Source organism: Taudactylus pleione, unplaced genomic scaffold (genome assembly GCF_031769625.1).
Source record: "Taudactylus pleione unplaced genomic scaffold, aTauple2 ptg000687l, whole genome shotgun sequence".
In the NCBI taxonomy this organism is placed as follows: Eukaryota; Metazoa; Chordata; class Amphibia; order Anura; family Myobatrachidae; genus Taudactylus; species Taudactylus pleione.
The window spans coordinates 4,180,795-4,207,925 of NW_028285089.1; the positions used below are offsets into that span (position 1 = coordinate 4,180,795).

A 27,131-nucleotide genomic window follows, 5' to 3' on the forward strand; every position below is an offset into this window, starting at 1 on the left:
AGGCGCCCTCCACTATGTGGCACCCTACTCAGCTGCGTACCATGCGTATGCATAGAACCAGCCCTGCTAGCAGAGTAGTTTTGTCGGTTCCAGTTTAATTTATGCAAGTAAGATGCACATTTTGAGCTAGACAGGCAATTTTGAGTTGTCAGGGATCATACATTCTAATGCTGGGTACACACTGAACATTGTTGGCACAATATATAGTTTGCTGCCGAATCAAAGCAACATATCTGCCGCTCAGTGTGTATGACCAATATGAGCGCTCCAGCGGACTCTTGCGTCATCGTCTGATTGACGATTTTCCACGTATCGAAAGCGGCGCCGTTGCAGATAATGAAGGACGGAATGAGGTATAGTTCCGTCCTTCATTACCTCGTTCTAATGTGTACCCAGGATCCAATATTTCGGGCCAATATATCGGCTGGGCATACATCGCTCAGTGTGTACCCAGCTTAAGAGGGGCTCTTTGCTGGCTGCAACTTGAGCCACAGTGTATCAGGACACATTGTAAGACTGACTCTGAATAATGCCCTTTATGAATATAACCCAATCCTTCCAGTAGTATCATACAGGAATCCCGAGACCCAGACCCACCCTCTCCCTCACCCTGGTTCAGTAGCTACTCACCCCAAAGTAATGTTTGCTCCTCTATGCATATGCAAACCAGAAAACCTTAAAAGTGTGTAATCTGTGTTGACCAGGTGTAAATGCAGCTGATTAGTTGTTTGTGCAGCTTTTGTTTTGAATACTTTCTACTTTTACATTTCTTTTTCAGGCTTTTATGCCTGGTAAACCAACCAATATCTCTATTTTAGGCCTGAGTAATGGACAATCATACTGTTGTTGTTACTTTTTTTTTTATAGTTACCCTTTTGAAAATGTGTTAGGTTTAGGTAAAAACATGCTTGAGGCTAATAACTGATCTGAGGGCAAAGCATTTAACCAATTTGCTAAATGATTTTGAAAACATCACTTGAACATTGTCCATCTTTTCTTGGCAATATTTGTATTTTATTCATGCAAGCAGTAACATTGTATATAGAAGTCCTTTGTCACTAAAATCGTAACATTTTTCATATATTTGTTTTCTTGATGAATACTCTTTAATCTACATTTAGGAACCATTTAACAGATTTAGTTTCTAATTGTGTATACCAATGTTGCTAAAATGTGTCGGTAAAGAATAATCAGAACCAAAGATATGAAAATGAAAGCTTCTGTGCTTTTAAGAGAAGAGGCCTGTGCATGAAATTAGAGAAAAGCTGAACTACAGTATACAGCCAAAGGAACAAAAAAGGCAGAAAGTTATTTTTGTAAGAAGATCCTAATTTCTCCCCATCTGCTCACACCTTTTGATTCTCAGCATGTGCAGTCTTCCTATGTGACTGTGTTATTTCACTTGGCTTACCACCGGAGATGGCATCTCTCGACCTTTAATTAGAAGCTAGAGATAGAGTCGCAACATGCTTTATAGAGGAAGGAGAAAATAGATGTGCATAGCTGCACTGAGGATTGGCCGCTAGAAGAGGTTGTTGGTGTTTTGTGTTGGAGTTGAGAAATAGCTTCTTGGAGGGCGGTGGCTTTTGTCTTCCACAGACTGACGCCACAGGCCTGAGCTTGTTTTATGCATCAGACCAATTATGCTTATGAGGTGGGGGGTGGCAGGAACACAAGTGTTGGGGACAAATTTCCTCACAGCGCTTGCCTGGCAATGCACACAGTAAATAGTAATTTCCCTTTGCTAAATGAAAAGGAAAACAATGTTTTGAATGCGCTCTGTTGGAAGGAATAAAACTCATATCCTGATCTGTAAATTGTATGCCGAGCTCCGTGGATGAATAAATTATTTATAAGAGAGAGACTTGTGAATGGATTCAAGTTAACAAAATAATTAAAAAACTTCTTGCTCTCAACTACCATGCAGCTTATAATTGGGGTTTTGACTGTTGCTGATATTTGCAGTAGTGAACTTTCAAATACTTGTGCGGAATTCTGTAACAGTAGAGAAAGTGAGGTGAATTTCCTTTTAAAACTTTGGAAAATAGCTCTGTTTCCTATAAATAAGTTCCTCTTCTACATTTCTTTATAGTCAAAAAGTGGTGGCACCTTTTTTCTTTAAAGATGAAGTGACTTAACATCATTTTAAGATTAGTTTACCTCCACCTTCTGCTTCCTTCACTCTTCTACAACCCCCAGTGTATGGAGGCAGGGCTAAAGACTGTGGCATAAATACAGCCTCTATGAGTCATACTGGGCTTTGCTCTGCTCTGGTGCACCACTGTGCATGCACAGAAGATCAAAACGGGAGCCACTGAACTTGGTGCCAGTATCGCAGAGAGACCCCCATTGTTATGGGTACCAATTGATCATGCGTAGTGAGGCTATGGTTAGCCACATTGCAGGAAGAAGTATGACAGCCCGCAACAAAATAAATTCTCAACAAATATTGGGAGTGACTGTATGTGATATTTGTTATGATCCGTTACATGATCTCATGGTCAACCTTTTGTTTTTAATCTGTAATCATAGTTTTAGTATGAAGTGACAGGTGTGTAATCCAGCCCTATCAGTTTTACATACAGCACTTATAAAACTATTTTTTTTAACACTTATTCTTTCTTTTGCACAGTTTAATATTTTAAATAATATTTTGCCTTTCTATGTGTTTAGAGGGGGAAATCAGTTGATATTTTAATGTTCTAAATAAAAGTTATGTATTAATAGATTCTATGTTGCCCAAGTGCACCTTTTTATTACCTATTTTTTCTGTTTTGGGCTGAATACTTCCCAAACTCACATGTATTTTTTTTAATTCTTTAAATGTGCACTGTAAACATACCTTTTCTTCAGAGCCTCCTCCTAAATCTCCACTGTTCTGTTCTCCCCATTCTATGCTTCTCTCCAGTTTACTCTCCAACTGTTCACCCCTTCTCATAGCAAGGAAGTTCTCTCGGCCAGGGCCCTCCTTCCTCATGTTCCACCCCAGCACTATCCTTACTTCCAGTGCTCTCTTGTCTCCCAGTCCCTTTCTGCAACTCCAACTCTGTGTGCTCACCACTCACTTTGTACAGTCTCAATACTGTAAGTCCTGAACTGCCTTCCACTCACCACTTTCCAATACAGTTACAGTGAGTTTCTCAACCCTCGCCAACAGGGGCGTAACTAAAACTCTGTGGGCCCCATATCAAAATTTTTAATGGGTCCCCCCAAGTCAGGTATCCACCACAGTGGTAATGCCTAGTGCCGCACTAGAGGTGAGTTTACCGTTGACTATCATTTGTATGCAATGTACAAACCTTCTCCTGCACAAAGCCTATTAAGGCAACCAATGTCGCTGGTATGCCTGTACACTGTGTGCTGCTTTACATATGGTAACAGCTATTACCACTGCTGACATTGGGCCTGGACACCATCATCTGCAGTGAAGATTCATTTCTTGCTGCAGATGGCAGTGTCCCTGCCCGGGGGCAGCAGCGGTAATAACCAGGTGTTGTGGGGAGCAGTTTCCGGACCCAGCCGCGTCCTCCTTGATTCAATAAAGGACTAATGCGGCTGCGGTCTGCGGGTCAGCAGCGGTAATAGCCGGAGGGCCCGGGCCCGGGCCCAGGTGGTGTGGGGAGAGCGGTTGCCGTGCTCTTATCTGCCTATGTGCACCGTCTCCTCTCCTTCCTGGACCGTCACTCGCGAGATGATGACGTCATTGTCATTATCTCGCGTGTCTTCTAGCAGGCGGCTGACTCCTTCTCTTGGCCGGGCCCGCCTCCAGTGCGGTTTAAACCTCCAGTGGCTGCCGCATAACTACAGTGGGTACAGGGGGCCCACACCAGATTAAATAAACTTAAAATTTTAAAAAAATAAGATTGCTTGCACTCAGGCCCCCCCAGGCTGCAGGCCCCATAGCAACTGCACCCCCTGCACCCTATGTAGTTACGCCAATGCTCGCCGAACTGTCCACATCCTATCTAGTTTACAGTATCTGTTTATTATACTGAATTGTTCCAAAGATATGCCAGCCATTACTGTACCAGTGATGTGTCAGTTTCTCTGTTACTCTATTTTCCCTGTATGGTGCTGCGGAAAATGTGGCTCCTTAAAATAAAAAGTGACGATAATTTGTTGCAATTTTTAAAAAGGTTTGGAGGGCCACTAACATTTTACAAGGCAGGTAAAGTGTTCATTGTCTTTTAAACTCAAACTCTAAAATACAACGAACACTTGTCTTGAACATTCATCCTATTAGTTATCACTGACTACTTTTAGAGACACATACACTATCAATTGAAATGCTGCTTTTCTCTTTCCGTATGCCAACTAGTATAAATATTTACATACGTTATTTTACTAATAACTAAAATACAACTGTTAGTTGTATTTTAGAGCTTTCTTGCTTTCCCTCTTCTCCAAACATAATTCCTCATTCATAACAAGTACAGATGTGCCCACATACATCTATCCTCCGTGCACTACAAATCGCATTACACATAACGAGTTAGCTCTGTGCGACTCCGTAGCACCATGAGTATCTTCGTGTGACTTTTTCCCTTAAAATGCATCTGATTTTCAAAGCAATGTGAATATAATGCACAAGCAGCTTATGCTGATTGAAATGATATGCGGCATGCCTATATTCTGTGTGTGACTGCGGCTGCATCTGCATGCAATATGCTATGTTACAGAGTTAGTGGCTGTGACACTGTAATGTAGCATTTTGCATGCAGCCGCAGTCGCACCCAGAATATAGGCATACTGCATATCAGTTTATTCAGCATAAGTTGCCTGTGCATCCTATCCATATCGCTTTGCAAATAAGACACATTTTAAGTGAAAAAGTCACACTAAGAGATTCTCGGCGCTACAGAGCTGCACCACGGCATGGTACAACTAGAAGAGCTGTGTATTGCACAAGGAAGTAAGATGTATGTGGACATACAGTATCTGTACACCTCTAGACTTTGGTCACCTTGGGACACTATTAACACTTTGATGGAAAAAGAATAGCAGTGATCTGTGCTGTACACACTGACAATGGAGTGGAGGGGCTATGATGTACATACCGAGAATGAAGTGGAGAGGCTACGATGTCAGTGCACACTGACAATGGAGTGGAGAGGCTATGATGTACACACTGACAATGGAGAGGCTATGATGTACACACTGACAATGGAGAGGCTATGATGTACACACTGACAATGGAGTGGATGTTCTGTGCTGTACACACTGAGAATGGAGTGGAGAGGCTATGATGTACACACTGAGAATGGAGTGGATGTTCTGTGCTGTACACACTGAGAATGGAGTGGAGAGGCTATGATGTACACACTGAGAATGAAGTGGAGAGGCTACGATGTCAGTGCACACTGACAATGGAGTGGAGAGGCTATGATGTACACACTGACAATGGAGTGGAGAGGCTATGATGTCACACTGACAATGGAGAGGCTATGATGTACACACTGAGAATGGAGTGGATGTTCTGAGCTGTACACACTGAGAATGAAGTGGAGAGGCTACGATGTCAGTGCACACTGACAATGGAGTGGAGAGGCTATGATGTACACACTGACAATGGAGTGGAGAGGCTATGATGTACACACTGACAATGGAGTGGAGAGGCTATGATGTACACACTGACAATGGAGTGGATGTTCTGTGCTGTACACACTGACAATGGAGTGGAGAGGCTATGATGTACACACTGAGAATGGAGTGGATGTTCTGTGCTGTACACACTGAGAATGGAGTGGAGAGGCTATGATGTACACACTGAGAATGAAGTGGAGAGGCTACGATGTCAGTGCACACTGACAATGGAGTGGAGAGGCTATGATGTACACACTGACAATGGAGTGGAGAGGCTATGATGTACACACTGACAATGGAGTGGAGAGGCTATGATGTACACACTGAGAATGGAGTGGATGTTCTGTGCTGTACACACTGACAATGGAGTGGAGAGGCTATGATGTACACACTGAGAATGGAGTGGATGTTCTGTGCTGTACACACTGACAATGGAGTGGAGAGGCTATGATGTACACACTGAGAATGGAGTGGAGAGGCTATGATGTACACACTGAGAATGGAGTGGATGTTCTGTGCTGTACACACTGACAATGGAGTGGAGAGGCTATGATGTACACACTGACAATGGAGTGGAGAGGCTATGATGTACACAATGAGAATGGAGCGGAGAGGCTATGATGTACACACTGAGAATGGAGTGGATGTTCTGTGCTGTACACACTGACAATGGAGTGGAGAGGCTATGATGTACACACTGACAATGGAGTGGAGAGGCTATGATGTACACACTGAGAATGGAGCGGAGAGGCTATGATGTACACACTGAGAATGGAGTGGAGAGGCTATGATGTACCCACTGACAATGGAGTGGAGAGGCTATGATGTACACACTGAGAATGGAGTGGAGAGGCTATGATGTACACACCTACAATGGAGTGGATGTTCTGTGCTGTACACACTGACAATGGAGTGGAGAGGCTATGATGTACACACTGAGAATGGAGTGGAGAGGCTATGATGTACACACTGAGAATGGAGTGGAGAGGCTATGATGTACACACTGAGAATGGAGTGGAGAGGCTATGATGTACACACCTACAATGGAGTGGATGTTCTGTGCTGTACACACTGACAATGGAGTGGAGAGGCTATGATGTACACACTGACAATGGAGTGGAGAGGCTATGATGTACACACTGACAATGGAGTGGATGTTCTGTGCTGTACACACTGACAATGGAGTGGAGAGGCTATGATGTACACACTGAGAATGGAGTGGAGAGGCTATGATGTACGCACTGACAATGGAGTGGAGAGGCTATGATGTACACACTGAGAATGGAGTGGAGAGGCTATGATGTACACACCTACAATGGAGTGGATGTTCTGTGCTGTACACACTGACAATGGAGTGGAGAGGCTATGATGTACACACTGAGAATGGAGTGGAGAGGCTATGATGTACACACTGAGAATGGAGTGGAGAGGCTATGATGTACACACTGAGAATGGAGTGGAGAGGCTATGATGTACACACCTACAATGGAGTGGATGTTCTGTGCTGTACACACTGACAATGGAGTGGAGAGGCTATGATGTACACACTGGCAATGGAGTGGAGAGGCTATGATGTACACACTGACAATGGAGTGGATGTTCTGTGCTGTACACACTGACAATGGAGTGGAGAGGCTATGATGTACACACTGAGAATGGAGTGGAGAGGCTATGATGTACACACTGAGAATGGAGTGGAGAGGCTATGAGGTACACACTGACAATGGAGTGGAGAGGCTATTGTATATGGTGAAAACATTTCATGTCACAAGATAATCTTATATTTTCCTCATACTATAGGAATTGCAGGTGGAGATAATAGAAATACTGCATTAGCTGTTTAAAATACGTGGAGAAGCTGTTTCACTGCCATTGCTAGCATCGTAAATGTATATAAATCCATGCATAAGAACTAACCCATTACCAGTGAGAAAAACCAGCTGGACAGTTTATCACAATGATCATATAAAAATACATTGTTGCTCCCATTCTACACTATGGGCCTGATTCTGAGTTGCACGGAGGTGCTTCTGCGTCTGTTGCTGCTGCCGCGTATTATGCTAACAAGTGATTTCTTTAAAACTGGGATTGCCACTTACAGTGCCTTGCACCTGTGGAAATTCATCTCTGCGCATCTTTAGACACACCATCGCTGCACCATCGAAACTTGGATCAGCCGTATGGCAGGTGCAGTTTCTCTGTCTGAGTTTCTCCGTCTGAGCGGCATTGCATCTTTGGACACAACCGCTGTTAGTGACACACCCATGTCTACCTAACCCACCCCCCTGTTACCAGTCAGGTATGCATACTAAGATATACACGCATCCAAATTCGTTCTGCATCTCCGTTCGGTAACAATCGGGACGCATGCGCAGGGCAACTTAGATGCATGTGCAGTGCTTATAACATGGCCAGCTACAGTACATGAACATCGGCATGCGTGAGGTTAGCGTGCAACTTAGTACCAGGCCCTATGTGTGCATAAGGCGCATTTATATTTCAGTTTTTATTTAGTTCTTTTTTTTTTTTCTTTTGCCATAAAAATATTTTAAAATTGGGATATTGATATAAAAGTAACATTGTTTGGATTTAATTTGACAGTCCCCTAAAGCTGGGCATCCACTATACAATTATCTGTCAGATATCTGTCCAATCTGGCTGGTTGGAATGAAAACCTGGTAATGTATGGGAGCAAATGACAATCGTCCATATGGTCACAAACACTGGAAAATAGCCAAAAATGGTCATTCAGACAAATTGGTTAAAACACACAAATTTAGCCATTGTGAACAATTGTTTTTTGTCCGTTTTCCAGTGTTTAAGACCATTTGATCAACTGTCATTTGCTCCCATACATTACCAGGTTTTCATTCCATCCAGCCAGATTGGACAGATATCTGACAGATAATTGTATAGTGGACGCCCAGCATTAGTTAGCTCCCAGTTTTACAGTGTCAAAACATACCTACATTTGTTTCAGCACGGTCTGTGACTGTATCAGGGGTGTACTTCAGTGGTAGTAAATGTGTTTTTGTTACAAGTGACCACTTAGGAAGAAATATGTATCTTTTTATGTTAGCTGAATCATTTTATTGCAATTAGAATTGAGATCATATCAACCGGATAAGCACCATTGTGTGCAGTTGAGTCCCGATCACTATATGTGATATCCACTTACCTTTTCCCTGTTCACACTTGCAGACTGTACGCATGACATTGCTGGTACTAAATGTTAACCTTACTGTGAAACCTTATCTGTTGTCCAAACTCTCCCACATTCTGTTGAATTTTCCAAATGTCTATTTTATATAATTTAAATATGATTGCAAGGAGCAGTGTATGGCAAGGGCTGGCTACCTATATGTTTGTCATTTTACATTATTACATTTTTACTGAGTCACAATTGAGAACTGACAGTGATGGAGTCAATATGTCTCTAGGAATCCCAGATTATGGTTTCTATACCTCGCCCGGCGACCAACGGGCCACGTTATCGTTTGCGGATTACGGTTCCATGGGGCCTCGAGCGGCTCAGATGCTTCGTAGTGAGCATGCTGCTTCAGCAAGTAACTCCCCCCTACATCACCTTCCCAGCCCGGATCAGTTTAAGAGCCCAGGTTTGTACAGTCTTTCATTATTTGGGGTGGATGGGAGAACAAATGTCACATCGTTAATTGCAACACTGAGATTTTGCATGTCAGATATCTGTTTTCTTGTTGTAACTTTGGTGTAATCCTTCTGTCTCAGCGTGAGTGAATAACTGCCGATGCTCATCTCAAACTGTTGCATGTGCATGCACTTTGGCATTTCATGGTAAAAAGAAAATGTGCTTATAAAGAACATCTCATACATCCAAAACCATATGTTTAGTTTTCCTTTGAATTATTACATGATGTACTAGATTTTTAGCAAATGTACATGTTTTTTTTTTAACTGGCAGAGCTATAGAGAACTTTACATTGTCATGTTGTTTATTATTTCCAGCTGTCACTCAGTGGTCTTACTATGCAGATGTAACAACTGTCAATTTGTCTTCTAACACTGGATGATCTCTTTAATTTTCCTTATTTTCGTCATGCTGCTGCTTCAAGAAATGCATTATATCAAGTGTGTTTCCCAAAGGGTAACATTAATAATCCCTGCAAAGCATTTTATTTGCCACCAGTTGGCGCATGTGAGAGGAATGGAAAGTATTCAGCACATGTTACTGAGATTTGTGAGTCACATTACTATGTTTGTGTCCTGGTTGAAATGACTAATTCAGCATGATGTGGTATGAACAGAGGTAACTCTGTCACTTGTAGAAAAGCACATGAAGCTGAATAGAGGAAAACTACAAGTGATTGTTAGTTACCTCAATTTAAATTGCTGCACTGTACAATATAAAATAATTTGTAACTCAACCAGGGATAGATACATTGGTCTGGTTTTCACTATATCACTGAGACTGGAAAAAATCCTAAAAATAAATAAATAATAATAATTAATAAATAATAATAATAATAAATAATAATAAAAAACAAAAATCACCCACACACTCACAAAAAATGAATGGATGCAGCAGACTGAGTGAAACCAGGTCTCTCCCCTCGCTGAATGCCACTCACACACAGTTTCCTATGCTGGCCAGTTGTGTTTGGTTGGTTAAATGGAGTATTGAGGAATACTAAATTTAATCTTTTAGCAGTGATCGTTCATAGTGAGCACATGGGTTGATGGTTTTTATTTTTTCTTATGGAGATTTTTCCAGGGTTTTTTGACTCTCCAAACTGGACTACATTAGGAGGTTACAAATATATTTTTTCATGTTTAATACAAAGGGGGGTATCCAATTAGCCGCGATTGGTGAAAAATGGGAATATTGCGCTGATTAGTCCCGTTTTTCGACAATATTTTTTCCCCCCTATCCCAATATTTCGGACGAAATAAAAGGATATTTCTCCCGAAAACACACAAAATCCGCTATAAGCTCGCAGACTTATGTATTTTTCGCCATTTAGGTGGTGAAAAAACTGCACTAGTCATGGATTATATTTTGGGACACATCAGGTCCTGAAAAATACCCACAATAAGTGCCGTCGGCTAATTGGATAGCTCCGCCACGATCAATTAGCAGTGCTGCTAATTGGATACTCCCCCTAAGTTTAATACAGTGGTGAACAAGGGTTTTGGTTAGGTTTTTATTTATTAATTGAAGGTTAGTGTAAGTTTTTTGTCTAAATTTGTTTTTTTGGGTGCCCAGAGTTCAGGTGTTGGGGGATGACAACTCTCGCTATCAATTAGTTTTTAAGTGATATGCTTTACATTTGCCAAATGTTTATTTACATGTTAGCAATATGTTTGCGCTATTAGAATAATTTTGAATGATTCCATTATGATGAATTTAGCATAGTCATTTCTATAGACTTAAAATGTATTCATTCTGTAGTTTTGGTTGCATTTGCACAAGGAATTCCTCAGTGCCTTTTTAGAAATAAAAACTAGGAAAATGCCATACTGACTCAACGCTGAAAGTTTGCTGTATTTTATCGAGCAAAGGTTTATCTGAGAATGGAATGTCGACCTTTCATGTCCAGCGCTGGATACATTTGCAAGGATGCTCTTAGCTCACTTACTGTAGTAATTTATAAGGCAGTGAGGAAGATAAGCGATCCCAGGCACTTTGTGCAGCATCAGTGTAAGTAGATATATGGTGCAGAACAAATCCTTAACTGCTGATATGAAGTAGAGTGCTAGATTATCTCAACATAGAGTGAGTAGACTAGAGCCTATCTAGAAAACTAATACCAACTAAAACTGCAGCATGTAATGTATGAGCATTTCAGTGTGCACAATATACAGTAAATCCATACGTGTAGGTTGTGTCCTTTTCTCTTGTTTATACATACAAGGAATGCATAACATATCAACAATTGGCTCCATGCTCTATGGAACTGTGGCATATAGCCAATTATTAGTACTATAAATGACCAAAATAGGATTGAGCAAAGTTGGATTAACAGTGTACTAAGCATGGTAAGCCACATAGTGTAGGGGAAAAAAAGGAGGTAGATTACAGATGTGCCCAGCTAGTTTGTTGCTCCATATAGTCATGTAGCACGCCCTGCATCTCGCACCACACAGTAGCCTTGAGTCGCGCCATTCAGAATGTTTCGTAACAGAACGTAGTGTAGCACTGGAAAAAAGTCAAATCATGTAATACAACTTTTTGTCCAGCAGGTGTCACTTTTCCTAAACTACACCGCCCATGCGTCAGAGTTCCAATGCATTTTCTTTATCACCGCCTGATGATTGACTGACAGAAGCTGTAATTGGTACACTATAGTACAACATTTTGGTCATGGAATCAGTGCTGTAGAAGAATGTGCAATAAAGTATTACATAATAACAGTACAGTATGTGTGTGAGTCCTGTACATAATTTTTTTTTTTTGTCTCATGGGTTCAGACAGTGGTCACAGGCATGCACAGCTCTCACTGAGACGTGATGAATGTGTTTAAATGTACTGTACTAATAAGGCATGACTCTGTAGCGCGAGTGTCTTTTTATCTTCAAATGCGTCTGAATCACACAGCGATGCAAATTAATAGCACAAGCAGCTTCTACTGATGAAAATGATAATTTGCAGCATGCCTATGCTCTGTGAGCCAGTGCGGGTGTATCTGCACACAAAACATAACATTACACTAAGAGCCACTGTAACATAGTGATTTGCTTGCGGATACACCCGCACTGGCTCACAGAACATAGACATGCTGCATATAATTTTAATAAGCAGAAACTGCTTGTGTTAATAAGACGCATAAATGACGCTCGGCGCTACAGAGTCACACAGCACTCCTGTGACCTTAGGCTCAAAACATTTCTCTCGACATCCCACAACTTGGCATTTCTGCTATACAGTAGACATTGTATTGTACACATAACAGGGGGAAAATGTTTCATAAAGATAGATCATGTCAGGTTCAGTAATTTTAAGTACCTTTAAAACTTCTAAGAACTCTACTGAACTCAAAGCATTTCTCTCAACATCCCACCGCAGTACAAATTTTATCAGTGGAGCACTCGCCACCCAGAGGTTAAGCGCTGTATTACATGCCATGGCTTATCTTTCGTTGTAGAATCCCACCACGGTACGCCACAGTACAGCCCTCACATAACGTTCCATGGCGCGACACAGGAGGCCTGAATGGTGCGCTATGAGCAACAAGCTAACTGGGCCCATCTGTACATGCACCATATACTGTAGCAACAGAATAAATACTGTGTGTTAATCCCAGTGGTCTGATAGTCCAATAACTTTATCCATGCTGCGCTCCAATAACAACAGATCACTTGAATTACATGTAGTGTTTGTCACAGAAGCTAAGTGAAGTGGTAACAGACACTATTATGAAAAAAAGTTTTGGCTTTTAAGTATCGGTTTGTCATGTAATGACAATAAAATGTCTACTTACTGTTTTTATCTTGGTTTCAATGGTCTAAAATTATTGCGTGACATACCCACTGTGTCTCTGGCTGAGCTTTCCGTAGTAGCTGGGGCAGTCGTTTGAGCTATTGCTGGCCGCAGTGTTGCATCCCTTGACAAGAAACATGGCAAATTGGGCAAAAGACAAGCAGACCAACATTGCATAGATCCAGTCATTTGATGAGCATAGCAAATTACCGGAATTCAAGATTCATGGTCAGGTGTTGCTCCTACAGTTCTAATTATGCCAATGTGATTATTAGCTAATCAGACTTTTGTTCTTGCCTCTTCAAACTTGATTATTAAATGTTATTTGACTGGAGAGATCCATTTGTTTATGTTTAGCCCTTATCTATAGGGAACTCTCCACATTCTTTGCAGCACAGTAAAAATCAATTTTAAATAATGCTTGGCATACACTATACAATTATCTGTCAGACATCTGTCCTATCTGGCTGATTGGAGTGAATATCTGGTAGTGTATGGGAGCAAATGACAATTTGCTTACAAACACTGGAAAACAGTCAAAAGTGGTCGTTCAGACAAATTGGTTAAATCAAATGAATTTAACCAATTTGAACAATCAGTTTTGCCCATTTTCCAGAGTTTGGGACCATTACCAGGTTTTTATTCCAAACAACAAGATTGGACAGATGTCTGACAAATAATTGTATAGTGTATGCCCAGCATAAGAAAGATAATCTTGTCGTTCTGTTATGTAGGAACATTTTATTCCAAGAATACAAAGAAAATTTTCTCCAAAACCTTAACTTGGCTTTGTTTCAGCAGAGTGGTATTTGTAGTGTCATTGTTATAGGGAAAATGTTAATTCTTCAGAATATATCAATGTTTAGGCTTAGAGGGAGATTCAATTGTTTTTTTGCATGTACAAAAGTATTGGGCACCAGACGGAGCTATTCAATTGTTGTTCCGGGCCAAATGTTCCAGGTTTAGCCGTGGGAAGCCGCTGAATCAGTCTGAACTACTGGCGTGCTGTTGACTTCGCACATTTCTGTTCGCCACCTCAGGAGAGTGTGAGCAGAAATCTAGGCACACGTGGCATTCATGCCTGATCGTAGCAATAATTGAATAGCTCAGTCAGGTGCCAATTACTGCAAAATACAATGGTATCCAGATGGAAGATCAGCAGTCAATAGGTCGACACCAGATGGTCGACCAGCAATAGGTCAACATGGTTGACAGGAACAAAAGGTAGACTGACAAATGTTTGACAGTGCAGAAGGTTGACAGGATCAAATGGTTAGCATGTTTTTTCAAGGGTTTTTTAGGGTTAGGCACTAGTAGGAGGGGGAGGGTTAAGTCTAGGCACGAGGGGGAGGATTAGGTTTAGGCACTAGGGGGGAGGGTTAGGGTTAGGCACTAGGGGAAGGGTTTGGGTTGGGATTAAATTACAAAAAACAGGTGTCAACCATTTTGTGTTGACCGTTTCAACTTTTTGACCTTTTAACCCTGTTGACCTTCTGCGCGGTTGGTCATTTGTCAGTAGATCTTTTGACCATGTTGATCTATTGCCTTTTGACCATCTACTGTACCACACCCAAATACTTTAGAATTCTCCCCTTAGAGTAGGGGAAGATGGGGCTTGTTACAAAAATACAGAAATTCAAATATCTCAAAAAATCTTTTTTTTACAACCAAACACAAAAATTTACAAACAAAACCATATTCTTTCTTCTATTTAAATTGGGTGTAAGTTAAATCCAATAATTATTATTAACAATGAAAAACATAGTTTTGGTAAAAAAATAATTGTAACAATCTGCCCCCGACGAGGGTAAGTTGTTACGGGGTTGGGGCAAATTGTTACCGATAAAATTATCTATACAAAATCTTAATATAATAGCGTTCATTAGAAAACTTTGTACGTTTATCACAAAATCACATTTGGCATATATTAGGTATATAGTACAATCAGGGCCGCAACTAGGGGGGGGGGCTAGTGGTGCACGTGCACCGGGAGGGGATTGCGGGGGGGTGAAAAAGCAGACTCTGCCATCTGAAAATGGCCGCCGCCGAATAGGAGACTAATGCTAGAGGTCCTTACTGGACCTCTAGTGTCTGTCTCTTTCTTGGCGGCGGCCATTTTTGGATGGCCGTTTTCAGCAGATTCCATGTGTACTAGCCGTCCGCATGGACTCTGCTGAAAACGGCCATCAAAAAATGGCCGCCGCCAAGGAAGAGACGGATGCTGGAGGTCCTACTGGACCTCTAGTGTCTGTTAGCAGAGCGCAATGCACACTGCGTTCCCGGAAGTGCCGGGAACGCTGGCGCTGCAGGGAGAGGATGCTGAGAGCTGCATCTTCTCCCTTCAAACCCCCCTGGCAACGAGCATAAACCCCCATGGCAATGAGCATGGAACCCCTGACAACAAGCATGAAACCCCCTGGCAATGAGCATAAATCCACTGACAACAAGCATGAAACCCCATGGCAACGAGCAGGTAATTTTAAAGTAATTAGAAGCATTACTGTGGGGCATAAAATGGTGTCGGGCAAATATGTAAGTGGCACTTTGGTAATAGGCATTATAGTGTGTGGCATAATGTGTAATGGGCATTATTGTGTATGGAATAATGTAAGTCACTATACCAGGGACGTCTGAGTAATGCACTGCCTTATGGAGGAGCAAGGACAAAATCCTGGTACGGGAACGGAGGGGGGGCGCAAAATTGCTGCCTTGCACCGGGTGACAGATATCCTAGTTTAATCATTTGTCATTACATTTAATTGGTACAGATGGTTTATTCTTTATAATTAGGGATGTGCAGGCTCGGATTAGTTCGTATTTGCACGCCGGGTTCGGATTTTTCCCCAAAAAAATCGGGTCTCAGAAAGAGACAAAACGTCATCTTTCATGGACAAACATTATCGTCCCTGGACAAAAGTACAGCCCAACTGATGACCAGTATCCTGGAGGCTAATACACAAAGCTGAACTAGCTCTGCTGAACCATCTTTAATACAGACCCCATTTGTGCTACCAGTATTCAGTACAGAGAATTCTGTTGAAAGGTATACGCCATCCTGGTGACGGGTTTAATGCCCACTCTTGAAGCATAAGGCCTGATTCAGAGTTGTACGTTATTGCCACCACAGCTGCTATCCTGTACGCAGCTGCTGCGCGAAAATATGCAAATGTCTCAGCCACCCACCAGGATATGTTTTGAGATGCCCGCAGACATCTTTGTAAATACAAGCATATGCGTACAAAGACAGCATGGGTTGCAGATCAGTCGATGTTAGCAATCCTGAGTAACTCTGTGGTCGCGCAGAATGGCCACTGGAACTGAGCCATATTTCTTGTCTACTGGATCGCAGATGCAGGATATGACACACAGCTGAAATGGTTGCGACATGCCTGCGTCTTTAGCCGACACTCCCTATTACCTCTTCCAAATGCTCCATGATTGTCAGTCACTTTGGATAAATACTTGCTGTGAACGTCTACAGTACTGTACCTTGAAGCACATGCCGTTCGACTCAGACACATGCGCAGATGCTTGATAATCGCTCAACTGAGAAAACATTGGCATAGCGTGCATCTCTGAATCAGGCCAATAGCACCTTTAACAGTTAAGACAAGATGGCAAGCCACACAGGTTTACACTTAAGCAGCAGTTGTATTCAGCTGTGCAGACCTAGGTTAAATCTTGAGATTGAGTCTATCCTCAAAATGCGTCATTCAAAGCCAATTATGTGTATTGGTACCCAGTTGGGCAAAACCTCTAAAGCAAGGTGAGGCATAATTAATGTGCTGTACTCATTTTATGTCATTGGCCCTATTGTGAGTGAACCTTTTCTGAGCAGTGTTTTTACAAGTAATTGCTCATGTATACAGTAGCCCATACTTTTAGTTATAATTTCTCCCCTGTGGGAGAGTTCCTGGTGGGAGATGGAGCTAATCACTGAAGGGAATGGGCTTATGTGCTACTCGTCATTGGGCCCTGCGCCGTTTTGGTGTCATAGTTCTTAGAGGGAACAGTGGGGTCAAGATGATGAGAATTCCGTGTAGCCATAGCAAGGTAACCATTGATTAAAACTCATGTCACGCATGTGTTACACTGTGTGTACGCAAAGAGGCGCAGTTGCGATTGAAATGCTTGGAGGACTCTAATCAAATGCACAAAGATGTGAGTGTTGTATCACTGGTTGCAAACTCAGGCACCTAATCGCTCACATTGGAGGCCATACTCTGATGGAGAATCTTCACCTAGGTTGGGACTGGTCCAAGTTTCGATGGTGCAGCCAATAGTTGTTTTTAAAGACCCACCAAACAGTATTACAGCATCTAAAGATGCTCAAAGTAGACATCTCAGCAGGGGCTGTTTAAGAGAGGAGGGGGGTCCCGTGTGCACTCTCCATGCTGGCCCTCTCCTCTCTGCAGTGCAGTATACTCTAGCATTGTGCCAGTGTCTACTGCAGATGTACAGGTCTACTGTAATATGGCGTCTGCAACCTTGGTCCTGGAGACTTCTCTACTGCGCATGCAGAAACCTCCGTAGCAATGGCCACTGTGCCATTTCCCAAGTAATTTGTACTGCTGTAGTGCCGACACAGGACTAGGGAGAGATGAGTAGTAAACCCTGCACCCATTATAGATACGCCTATTCGTCTCAGTCCTTGCACAGTCAGGCACTTGCATATACACCAGAGGAAGGGCTGATGCTAGCATTAGCATAAAGTCACTGACACGGCAAAGGACACTAAACGGATGCAGCAGCATGCACTCAGGATCAGGTCCATAATGTCTTGTACAAAGTTTCAAAGATTTGTCAAACTGGGTGCTTGGACTGCTTTAAATGATGACCATTTGTTGTTTCATAAAACAGCACTCTAGGACTGTCAAAGTTTTGCTCAGGTATTAGTCCGTTTGCAATGAAACAATTCTCTCTACTATTAAAAAAATGCCCATTTGTATTACTCTTTATATGTGCATTTTGAAAGCAGAACATTTAAAGTACAATGTTGAATAGATTGTTAGTCTTCTCATGGCACATGTGGGCCAAATGCACCTGTGATCACTTATAACTTAATAATCATGGCTGTGATAGATGTGCATTGAAGAAGTAGCAACAGACAGTTTATTAAATCATGTTTCCATTTTCCTTTCTGTAACATGATAGAATTATCAGTAAATGTGTCTTCCCTACCTCCTACAGGTATAGTTTTCAACCCTGTTATTTGTTTACTTAATGTGTTGACTTGAACACCAACTACTCCCATGGAAAATGTAGAATATTATGAATGTGTAGGAGTGATTTTGTCACAGGCATAATTTCCGCATTCAGCTCTGTGATAAGTGCGAATGAATACAGCATTATATGAGCGTTCGATGAACTAAAATGACTTCACTCCGTTATCACTTACTTTAAATTATGAGGTATGACTATAAACACACTCTCCAGCATAATTTTATTCATAACTTGACATTTTACTCTTACAGTACAAGTATTTCTTACATGTTCAGATGATTTTAAAAGCAAAAATGTGTTTCATATGACTTATTTCCTAGCAGAAATGCTATTATTGATTGGATTCATCAATGTTGGAACAATATATACAGGTTATTTTAATACAGTTTATAGCTATGGCAGAAAATGGCACTTATGTCACTGATGTTATACAGAATATAAGTTCAGTATTTTCAAAAGTAAGGTTAGTTGTCATTTACCTAGTTTTATTACTTGTGCTTTGTGCTGTAGCAACTGAAGCTTGTGCAGCAGGTACCAGTCACCCTGTTTGGCTCTGCATAAGCCACTGACACCATTCGTTTTGTCTGGTCAGCTGTCAATCTGATGCGCAGCTGAACAGACACTTCAGCGATGCTCAATGCTTTTACTTTCATACTAAGCGCAATAACTCCATTCCTTCTTACAGGACAGTGAACTAATATATTGCTCTCCCTGCTGATTCTCTTGTCTTACATGGTTCAAGAGACTGGTTAAAGATCAGGCATATCTTATATCATGAAGCTGACTGTACAACTCCTGGTCACCATAGTCATCCCAGTCTATCAGTGCGACTATCACTCATCAGTTAGTTTACTGGAACTGCAGAATCATGTACACAATGGCCAGACATACAGAGGTGGACATATTTGTTGATACCCCTACAGTTAATAGAAACGGTGTTTAATCCCTATTGAAAAGTCATGCCATTAAAAGTTTTTGTCCCATGTACTGTATACTGTACCTGCATAACTTTGCTATGTCATAGAATAAAGCAAAGAAACTGCAAAAAGAGATAAATTATTACCTATTCTCCAAAGACATTCTAAATGGCCTGGACAGATTAGTTGGTATCCCTTTAGAAAAGATAATATGATTATAGTATTAATTCAAACTAATTAGTATCCTTGAATTAGCATCACACATCAGTGGCGCCACTGGGGGAAAGGGGGGTTGTAACACCAAAAAGGCGTCTCCTCCTCAGTGACCAGGAGCCGGGCACCGTACTGAGATGTTGTTGTGCAGCTCCCGGCCCCTAAGGAGGAGCCGGCAGTGCAGGGAGAGTCTCTAGGGGCAGTTCGGCATCTCCAGGAGTGCTGGTCACACCCCCAGAGCGATGAAACGCATGTGCCGCGAGGCCCCCACCATGCCACATGTCTTCAATCTTCTAATCAGTCATCCATACTATTTAAATAGAAAAAAGTAGTCACTCTGCTGTTTGATGTCACCATGTGCACCCCACTGAATATGGACCAGAGAAAAGAGAGTTGTCTAATGAGATCAGAAAGAAAATTATAGACAAGCATGTTAAAAGTTAAGGCCATCTGTTCAGGCAGCTTTTCCTGTGACTACAGTTGAAATAATATTAAGAAATGTAAAGTCCATGGGACTGTAGCCAACCCCACTGGATGCGGCCATAAAGATAAAATCAACCTCAGATTAAACTGAAGAATAGTGATTTTGGTAGAAAAATAGCCAAGGAAAACATCCAAGAGATGCAAGGTGAACTCCAAGGTCAAGGTACTACAGTGTCTGATCGCACCATCCAATGCTTTTTGAGCAACAGTGGGCTCCATGGAAGAAGATCCTGGAGGATTCCACTTTTGAGAAAAACATAAAAAAGCCAAGCTGGAATTCACTCAACTATATATTGACAAAGCACAAAGCTTCTGGGAGAATGTCCTCTGTCAGAGTAGAACGCTTTGGCTCAGCCGCTGCATTGTTGTACAGCAGTGGCTATGCTAAAATACAGTATGCAAAAGCCGCAGAAGACGTCTGGTGTAAAAAGAGGCCAACTGGCAGGCTTTTGTGATCTGATACTTCTTCCAAAGATGCAGCATCGGATCATCTGTGTGAACACCGTTCATCTGAGTAACCTGAGGGTTACTCAGGATGGCCCTGTATGTCACTCTTCCAGGGCCAATGAAGCTGCATCCAAGGACACTGGTCTCGGCATGCCAAAAAAACGGGGCTGACATGCTGCCATTTTCTGTAACGCTCGGCATCGCCGCCTCTTCCACGTCCCCAAACGGACACAGCATGATTTATCAATTTTGCTGCGGCTTAGGGGGCATTATGACAGTCATTGCAGACAGTGCAGATCCTCGCATGCGTAGATTGGCAAATATCGCAGGCATACATAAATCATCAGGTTTGCGTGCAGTTCTGAGTCAGGTCCTATGTATACAGTGAGAAAATTAAGCTTTCACAGAAAAGATCATCATGCCTACATGGAGGAGACTTGGTTATGTTTTAGGACTTTTTTGCTGTGTCTGAAACAATGTGTCTTGAATCTGTGCAGGGCACAATGAAATCTCAAGACGATTAAGGCATTCTGGAGCTAAATGTACTGGCCAGTGTCAAAGAGCTCTGTCTCAGTTGCAGGTCATGGGTCCCCCCACAGGATAATGATCCAAAAAACACAGCTAAAAGCTACCAAGTATGGATAAGGACAAAACATTAGACTTTTCTGAAGTGGCCTTTCAGGAACCCTGCTATGCATCCTAGCGAACATCTATGAAAGGAGCTGAAACTGCAGTCTGGAGAATGCACCCATCAAACATGAGACAGCTGGAGCAGTTTGCTCAGGAAGAGTGTGCCACACTACCTGTTGACAAGTGTAAAAGTCTCATTAAGAGCTACAGAAATAGCTTGCTTGCAGAGATTGCCTCTAAAAAGTTGTGCAACAAAATATTATTGTATATTAAGGATCCCGTTATCTCTGTCCATGTCACTTTCATTTGTTTTTTTATTGTAAATAATACTTTAAAGTTATTTCAGAGAAAAATATTGACACTCTACTTTTTTCTATGGAAGGCTACCAACAAATTTGTTTATGTCTATATGCAGTATAGTGAATTGTTGACTGCAAGATCACAAACATAAGTCTGAAGAGGCAGGAAATATTGCATGGAGGCTGTTGGGTAACATGTACCATCTATATAAAGCTTTACCTGCATTATATTTAATGCAACTAATAACAAGCTTTTGCCTACCTCTATTCATATTACATACCATTCATTGGGGTACAGAATCTATCCGGTCTCTGTCCAATGCCAGTTCATGGGCTTCTTTGGAAGATTGGTGGTAGGACAACAGAAAATGGTGGTGCCTAACCCTAAATCCCCCCAGGGGGTTCCTAATCCTAACCCCCCTTCCCGCACCCTAAACCTAAACCTCCTGGGGGGTGCCTAACCTCCCCCCCAGTGGTGCTAACCCTAAAACCCCCTTCCCCTCCCCTAACCCACCCCAGGGGGTGCCTAACCCTAAGTCCCCCCAGGGGTGCCTAAAGCTAGCTGTGGATAACAGTAAGGGCGCCCCGGACTTACCTTGTTCGGTAGGGCGTTCTTCTGTGTTCCGGCGTTGGGGTTAGGATAGGCGTCTGTATTTCGACTCCTATCTTAAATTTTGACTGGCGGCCTCTGGTCATTTAACTACATCCCCTCCAAGTATTCCATCACAGTTGCTTGTTAAATCCATCTACTCTAACATATGTTTTCAATGCTTCCTTTAGGTAGCAAACCAAGGCCGGAGCTGTGACCTTTGAGCTATGCTCAATTACGTTCTTTTGCATATTTGTTATAAAATGTTTTCTCAGACCAAGTAATTGTCTACTTCTTACTTTTTAATATCCTCTGAAATTCCTCTCTTCAATAAGCAGAAACCGTTTCTGTCTTGAAATCAGATTTATCCTGTGTTAATATTTCTTGTTGTGATTTGTTCAAGAACTGGGGGTAAATGTAATAGCCTGTGGACTGCAGGCATCGGTGAGTCCCCTGCAGATTATTACATTTAACCCCTGGTGTCTCAGCATTTCTACCTTTTACCCATTCAGAATGAGTCTGTTATATGTGAATGGATTTCTTTTTTTCTATTTCTGAAAGCACTCTTAGCGAATGGGCTACTTTGCACCTCCTTTTGTGCTCTGCTTTCAGTGCTGTATCTTTAAATATTTCACATTTTTCAAGGTGCTTAGCCATGACTGCCAGTTGTACACCCTCTGTAACAACCTTAACTTCACACCGTGTTCCTTCCAGAGTCTCTTTTTAATACCACCTTTATCAACTGCACGATAATTGTGCAATCCAGGTGACCAAACGACTGGTTTGAGCAATAATCATTCAGTGTGTGGAACTGAACGATCATCTTTCACAGTTAAAAAATGGCTCAAAGACGGTCTGGATCATTTGATTTGATTTTTATACCCTTCCATACAGTCAACCATGGTCAGCCAAGTTCAGACATTGTGTAGTGTATGGATGTGCTCCAATTATCGGGCAGACTTCTCCGTCACTGTCACCTGCACAAGTATGCTATGTATGACTAGCTTAAGAAATAGCTACTCTCTAACTTTTTTCTATATTTTGTTCTTGAATGCAGTTTTCTGTAGCAAACGTTTGCTTTAAGCCCACACTTTTCTTTTTCAAACATGTCTTTTTTTCCTCTCAAAATATTCTTTCAATATTCTTTAATACAAAATTTGGTGCATATGATCAAACTCTTCCATAGTTGCATAGTATAATACAGATAGACCCAGCACCACACTTTGCCTTGACCACAAACCTTTTTAGTTTTATTTTCTATTTGTACTTTAAGGGACTGTGTGCATGAGAAAGTGTATATATTCACTTATACACAGAGTTGTAAGCACCTTTGTGGCTGGACCACTCCTTGTCCATATACTGCATATTATAGCTGTCATCATCATAAGGAAGCATATTGCACCTATACTTGGTGCAAAAGATGTACATGGACACAATTGTATTTATGCTTTAGGCAAATAGGCATAACATACAGTTTTGTCAATGCTCCTTCAAAGAACAAATCCTGTGTACTGTAAGAACACCTTGTTCCAGTCCATTCTACGCTGTTCTACTAGACTGCATACTCTAGCTTAAGGTTTGCATCTGTCCACAGAGAGATCATGACACACTTGAATGATGCAATCTTTCTACTTTGAAAACAGTTTTCTTTTTCCTGCCCATGTTTTATCTGGACTAAACACAATATACACAGACAATAACTTTTCCTTGCTTGAAAAGTAGGAAAACTTTGATACAACATTTGTTTTGACTGATAAAGCAGTCATGCCACAACAATAACCAGCTTGTGTCACAGTAACTTCTCTATACACAGGCTCTGGACCGTACCCAACTCTTAAGTTGCAAATTCACACACTTGAGACTGACACAAAAATATAGATTTATTTCTCATAACCCTTTATTTTTGACTGAAAACCTCTGAATGCTTTTGCACCACGACAATAATCTCGTTATTGAAATACTTTCCAGGTTTTCAATCTCACTGTTTTTAAAACATGTTGCTTTTTTGTACCAATATTGCACTTTTGGTATTCAAGAGTGGGGTCCGCAAAGGACACAAAGTTGCCTTGCTCTGGCACTGCTTACCACTATTTCTCTCTGGTGGTTGAACTCCTAAACTGCTGGGTTTATTATATTTTGAGGACCCCTCATCAGACAGCTATTATAATTATCATCTCTCTCCAGAGACAGGACGAGACACCTTCATAATAGGAGGCGTTTATAGATAATATTTAAGTTGGTCCCTAACCCAGTGGAGCTTACAGTCTATATTCCCTACCACATACACACTAATTTTGTCTGAAACCATTAAATCAGCATACACCACAACAGAGGAATGGGAGCTATCCTGCCACTGATGATGATGGGATATGAAGGCAAACAATTGCCTGTGACTTTAGCCTAGGGTTGGGAATACAGAGGTTTGACCCTTGGGAATAAAGCTTCCAGAAAAAGCAAAGTGGGTTAAAGTTTTAGATATAAGTTGCCACTATACACTATCAAAACTATTTTTAGTGTTAAGAGACAAGAAGATCTTGAGAATTAGAATTGGGTCACAGTGTGTATGTGTATTATCCCTTACCTGCCTACTTGGGACAAAGTCCACCTGGTTATAATGAACCAGGAATGAGATTACAGAATTAGTTCTATTAGAGAGTATTTTGGCATTTCATTTAATGTCCATATTCAGCAGGGAGATTGGTCCATTAACTGGCACAACTATAAATGCACATACATATATCTTACTTCCTTGCATGTTAAACAGCCCATCAAGTCACGCCATGCCGTGGCGTGAATCGACAGTACTGAGCGTCTTTTTATGTGACTTTTCTCTTCAAATGCAGCTGTGACACTGTAACGTAGCATTTTACATGCAGATACACCTGCAGTTGCACACTGAATATAGGCATGCAGCTTTGCCTATAAAATGCTTTGAAGGTAAAAAGTCGCACAAAAAAGATGTTCAGTGCTACCAAGTCACACGGCACTCGCGCAACTTGTAGCAATCGGAGGTAAGATGTATGTGGACACATCTGTATCTGTGCCTTTTTTTGGAATTATAATTATGCTAGCCTCTGGGAATTTCTTGAGTTCCCATCGATGTTGCAATTGAAAAGTACAGTATAAATGGGGACATCAGAACATTAATAAACAGCCCTGGAACCATCAGACCTTAGAGCATTACCCAATTTATGGTTCTTCACAATAAATTTCCTCCTTCTCCATCCAAGTTGGAGAGGGTACCTTTAGGAAGTTGAACTCCAGCTAAAAAATCATCTGCTATCTGTTAACCGAAGCAGATGTGCACTATGGGAGGTTATACCGTTTTAAAAACAGTCTTTTAGGCATCCCAGTAAGTTATAGAGGAATCTCAGGTATGTCATTCATTTAAAAATACTTAGAGATTATAGATTTTATGTGTGACAGAGTTACAAGGTCATAAAGCAGGTATTAATTCATTCTATAGGATACTTTAGGGAACGTAATGAAGGAGGGGAGATCCACCAAAATAAAAGCATAGTCAGCCCAGATGATGGGATAGATCCCAGGTTTGATAAGTTTGAGTGTAATATTGCGGCTAAGCAGGATTATGTTGATCCTTGAATATGTACTATGATCAGGGTCAAAATAAAACTTGTAGTCCCTTTTCCAGAGGGTCAGTGACTCTCCACGATTCATAAAATCATTTAAACCCTTAGAACTCGTAGTGTCTATCCTTCAAATGAAGGATTTAGAGGGCAATTCTACCCAGGTTACAAACATGAACAACATGAAAATCTTTGCTTGCAATCAACTATCCCTGACAAACATGAGCTAGTAGGGAACCCAAATTGTTGAAAAATATGTTAGAGTTTGGAGCTTAGGGTGTAGTAGGAAATGATTCAGTTTACAAATCAGGATCAAGAAACTGCCATCTCAAACTCCATGAGTTTCAAGGAGGTTGAGATTTAGATAACAGACAATTTTTGGGATCTACTATAATTTCCAGGTGCAGATGTTTATTGAAATGTGTTCCCTAGTGGAAAGTTAAGTGTTTCTTTATTGAAAATCAGTTGTCCATTCATGGACCAGAGGGAGGCGTGTAATTTAGAATGCTTTTGATGAGTGTTAAGCAGCTTTGGAGCAGAATAAATTAGCCACTGGTTGTATTGCATGGTTGCTTTCCCCAGTTAAGTGTCTGGAGCTATTAAATTGGAGACCCAGGATAAACCCATAAGTAGCAACGAGGCATTAGTTACCGCTTATTTCTGTTCACGCCTCAGGAGGGTGCTAGCAGAGATGAGCTTTAACTGCTGCATTAAGTTTTGCCTTTATCAGTGGGTTCATAGTGTATGATATACATAATCTGGTATCCCAGAGAATTCCATTGTATTTTACAAAATGCCAATGTTTGTATATGTTTGAGTCAATGTCACACTTGATGCAAAGCAATCATTGTATTTATGTTGATGTCCAATTAATTACATTAGTTTTGAAGTGTAAGCATTAAAGTACATTTTTTATAGACTTTAAGAACAGACAATATGTTTCCCTGAACTATTCATAACATACTCGTGCCAACTACACATTTTCCTTAATGGAGAAGAACTGCAGGTTGAATAGGCACAAATTAGTTGCCTCCATCAGAAACTTCTGTGAATTTTGGATTTAAACTTAGATATTGTAGTTGGTGAACTTTGCTTCCATAACAGGGCTTTAGCTACTTTTGCAAAAATGAGGATGTGACCATCCATACTTCTGTCATGTCATGTTGTAATAGACCTGCCCCAACGGTTAGAACAAAACGAAAGCTCAAAACCTTGGTAATAAGATGTGTATATTATATCACCAGTAAGTCCACAGTAACCAATCTTTAATATGAGAAGGCCAAATCCTATGTTTCTCTGGTGTGAGTTGCACTCTATTGACAAGATTAATAAACATTGAACATAATGTACATTTCACCCTCCAGGGTCAAGTGGAGGGCTATATTCAGGTTAATATGGTTTTCCTAAAATGTGATACCCTCTTTTGGATTAGAAGTCATTCTTTATGACAGAAGGGTAGAATGAGACCTAGATTCATTACTTATGGGGAGGGGGGGAAGAATCAGTGTTGCTTCTTGAAAAATTATTAACAAATGTTTAGATAGTTGACTGTAATGTCTTGTAATTTTGAAATGCAATAATGTAATTTCCCAGGAAATTATCTCTGAGTGACTATACCACAAACATACCAGTTATCTAAAGAGAGAGTCTTGAATAAAAGGACCAGACTAGACCAGGATAAATTGAGTATCCAACAGTCTTGAC

At 41.2% G+C, this 27,131-nt stretch overlaps 1 protein-coding gene across 3 annotated transcripts in view; it reads left to right on the top strand.

Moving 5' to 3' along the window:
• MSI2 (musashi RNA binding protein 2) overlaps positions 1-27,131 on the top strand; it is a 762,584-nt gene that overhangs the window by 710,463 nt on the left and 24,990 nt on the right. For all 3 annotated transcript variants that reach the window (XM_088456130.1, XM_088456131.1, XM_088456132.1), the window contains one exon: positions 9,024-9,200. In XM_088456130.1, the coding sequence (XP_088312256.1) occupies positions 9,024-9,200 (177 nt within the window). The remainder of the gene's footprint in view (positions 1-9,023; positions 9,201-27,131) is intronic.